Genomic DNA, 2769 nt, shown 5'->3' with positions numbered 1-2769 from the left:
ATGGATTCTTCTGTTATCATCTGCGGCCTCCTTTGCTTGCTGTTCAGCTCAGCCGTTCCCATGTGCACACCCACTGATTATACTCTGTATGTGGAAAAGCCAGAGTGTGACTTCTGTGTGGCAATCAACACTACCATTTGCAGGGGGTTCTGCTATTCCAGGGTATGTGCACTGCAGTACACATTTTTCAATGAAATATCAAACAATATCAATGTCAGACCGTGACCGTATATAGGCTACCTGTTGAGTTATAATTTGAAATTCGGGCAAGTCACATATTACTTAAATATTGTATGTATGCTGATGGACAGTTTGTAATTGTTGAGGATACTGCAATTATTTTGATGATGAATGATAAACAATTTGTATGTGTGGATTTGTACCTATGTCCCGTATGACATATGTAACATTGAAGGCCACGGTGGAAATAAATACTGTACTAAAATGCATTGCTCTACAGCAGGGGTGAAATAAATACTGTACTAAAATGCATTGCTCTACAGCAGGGGTGCACACACTTTTTGGACTTGAGAGCTACTTTCACAATGACCAGCTCAACAAGATCTACTCACCCAAAAAAGTATTATCCCATTGCTGAAAACAGCAGCACTGGCTTAAGACAAACACACATGGAATGGTAAATAGAGAGAGGAAAATGGAATTCGTAGTTATTTTGTATATGACTTTGTATTTGTATTGTGTGTTTGAGCTGACAGGCTTGTTTAATCAATCAGTCACCTTAATTCAAGTAGTTTTTTTTAATGATATATATTCTGGGGCATTGTCATGTGGTCTACCTGCAAAGCCTTTGTGATCTACTGGTAGATCGCAATCTACCTTCTGGGCACCCCTGCTCTACAGTCTACACAGGAATGCTGAGGCTCACAAGGGCACCTCAGCGACCATGAGATGATAGTCAATTAAATTAAACTATACTTGCAGAAGGCTTCAATCGCAAAAACATCAATTATTTGACTACATTAATAATAACTCATGTGAATATAATAAAATTGAAGTATTGAAGTTTGTGACATATATTCAGGGTGAAGAGCTGGAGTGTTCAACTGACTTCCTAACACCTGAGCCTCCTATCGGTTTATGTCCATTCAAAGATTACAATCACTGTTTCTCTCATCCTCCAGGCTCCAATTAATTGTATTCCTCCTCCGGCAGAATTTAAACTGAAACCGACAGCTCTATCGCATGCAGCTGTCTTGTTGCATCCCACCACCACCATTTTCCTCCCCTCCTCCTTAGATTTGAGATGAGTTAGGTTACAGGGAATTAAACAACCAAATACAAATAATAAAGGGGAAGTGTATACAGCTCAACCTAGGTCTCTATGGGGCTGATATCACGCTCTGGGTGAATAAGCTGGACAATTATACATCTCACTCTCTAATAGAGAGTGATATGTATAATTGTAGCAGGCACACATGTCTTGTTGAGAACCAATACTTTATGGGTTTTCAACAGGTGGTCCGTGGACCACTGGTGGTCCGTGAAGGTGTTGCATGTGGTCCCTGACCATGCATTTAGTAATGTAGGAAAGTGAAGATTCTTATTTGTATTTATTGTATTGGGTTAGGGTTAGAGAAAGTTGAGAAACAATGTAGTAAATGATCTGGTGACAAATGATGACGTGTCGATGTTGTCAGTTACTGGGATGTCAAGAACTTCCACAGAAAAGTGAGTTAGAATCTCAAGGGAAACCGTACCGGATTGCCTGGTTGAGTCACCATTATAAGGAAATGTGCCCATAATCAATCGCAAGTGTGTGCTTACTCATATAGAATAAGTTACAATGAACAGCAACATGAGTTTAATATGGAAGGTTAATTTATTTCCCCCACACCACGACCATATCCCCCCTCCCAACACAACAATGGTCCCCAGGTTAATTCTCAGTCAGGGTGGTGGTCCCCAGGTTAATTCTCAGTCAGGGTGGTGGTCCCCAGGTTGATTCTCAGTCAGGGTGGTGGTCCCTGGTTCATAATCAGTTGAAAACCACTGTGTTATTCTCAGGAAATGCACTGTGTTTTAACGTAGTCCCCCCCGCCAAAGAACATATTTTGCCTTTGTTTGAAGTAATTCTGCCAACTCAAGAGATTCAATCTTACATTAGCTAATTGCAAGTAAAGTAATTCAGTTGACAATGTGTGTCTTTCTTTCCTTGCACAAATCAACAGGACAGCAATGTGAAAGATTTAGTGGGACCGCGCTTCCTCATCCAGACGGGCTGTACCTATGACACGGTGGAGTACCACACAGCCATATTGCCTGGCTGTCCCGCTGACACTAATCCGCTCTTCACTTACCCCGTGGCCCTCAGCTGCCACTGTGGTTCCTGCAAAACTGACAGCGATGAGTGCGCCCAAAGGACCGGCGGGGACGGCGCTCGGACGTGCACCAAGCCACGGAGACATATCTACCCGCGCAACTACATGCTGCCCATCTGATTCTTCTTACTGTATGTTTGTTTGCTCGTTGTCGTTCATTACATACATACATACATAGGACCACAATGGAAACAAGTCCTCAGGACTTTTTGTGCTGTCCTTTTTTTTTAGCTCAAATGTCTGACGGTACCCTGTGCTGTTTATATTTCTGTCTACTACAGTATTCAATCAATCAATAAATTAAAACTACACTTATTCAAGGTTCAAGAAAGGCATTGGCATTTTGCTGTGATTTTATAATAGGCCTATCAACTGTGTCTGTACTGTTACTCATTGTACCATCTTGATATGCCACCTCTCAGTTGCCATA

General features: G+C 41.7%; 1 protein-coding gene across 1 annotated transcript; it reads left to right on the top strand.

Annotated features, from left to right (window-relative positions):
• Nucleotides 1–2459, top strand: tshba (thyroid stimulating hormone subunit beta a; the record flags this gene model as incomplete). Its single annotated transcript, XM_083771076.1, has 2 exons — nucleotides 1–162; nucleotides 2190–2459. 2 exons carry the CDS (start codon nucleotides 1–3, stop codon nucleotides 2457–2459), a joined length of 432 nt encoding a protein of 143 aa, XP_083627202.1.
• Between the last annotated feature and the right edge of the window lie 310 nt (nucleotides 2460–2769).

The sequence above is a fragment of the Protomyctophum parallelum genome (assembly GCF_964188405.1).
Source record: "Protomyctophum parallelum genome assembly, chromosome: 8".
NCBI lineage: Eukaryota > Metazoa > Chordata > Actinopteri > Myctophiformes > Myctophidae > Protomyctophum > Protomyctophum parallelum.
This window is presented reverse-complemented; position numbering and strand designations above follow the sequence as displayed.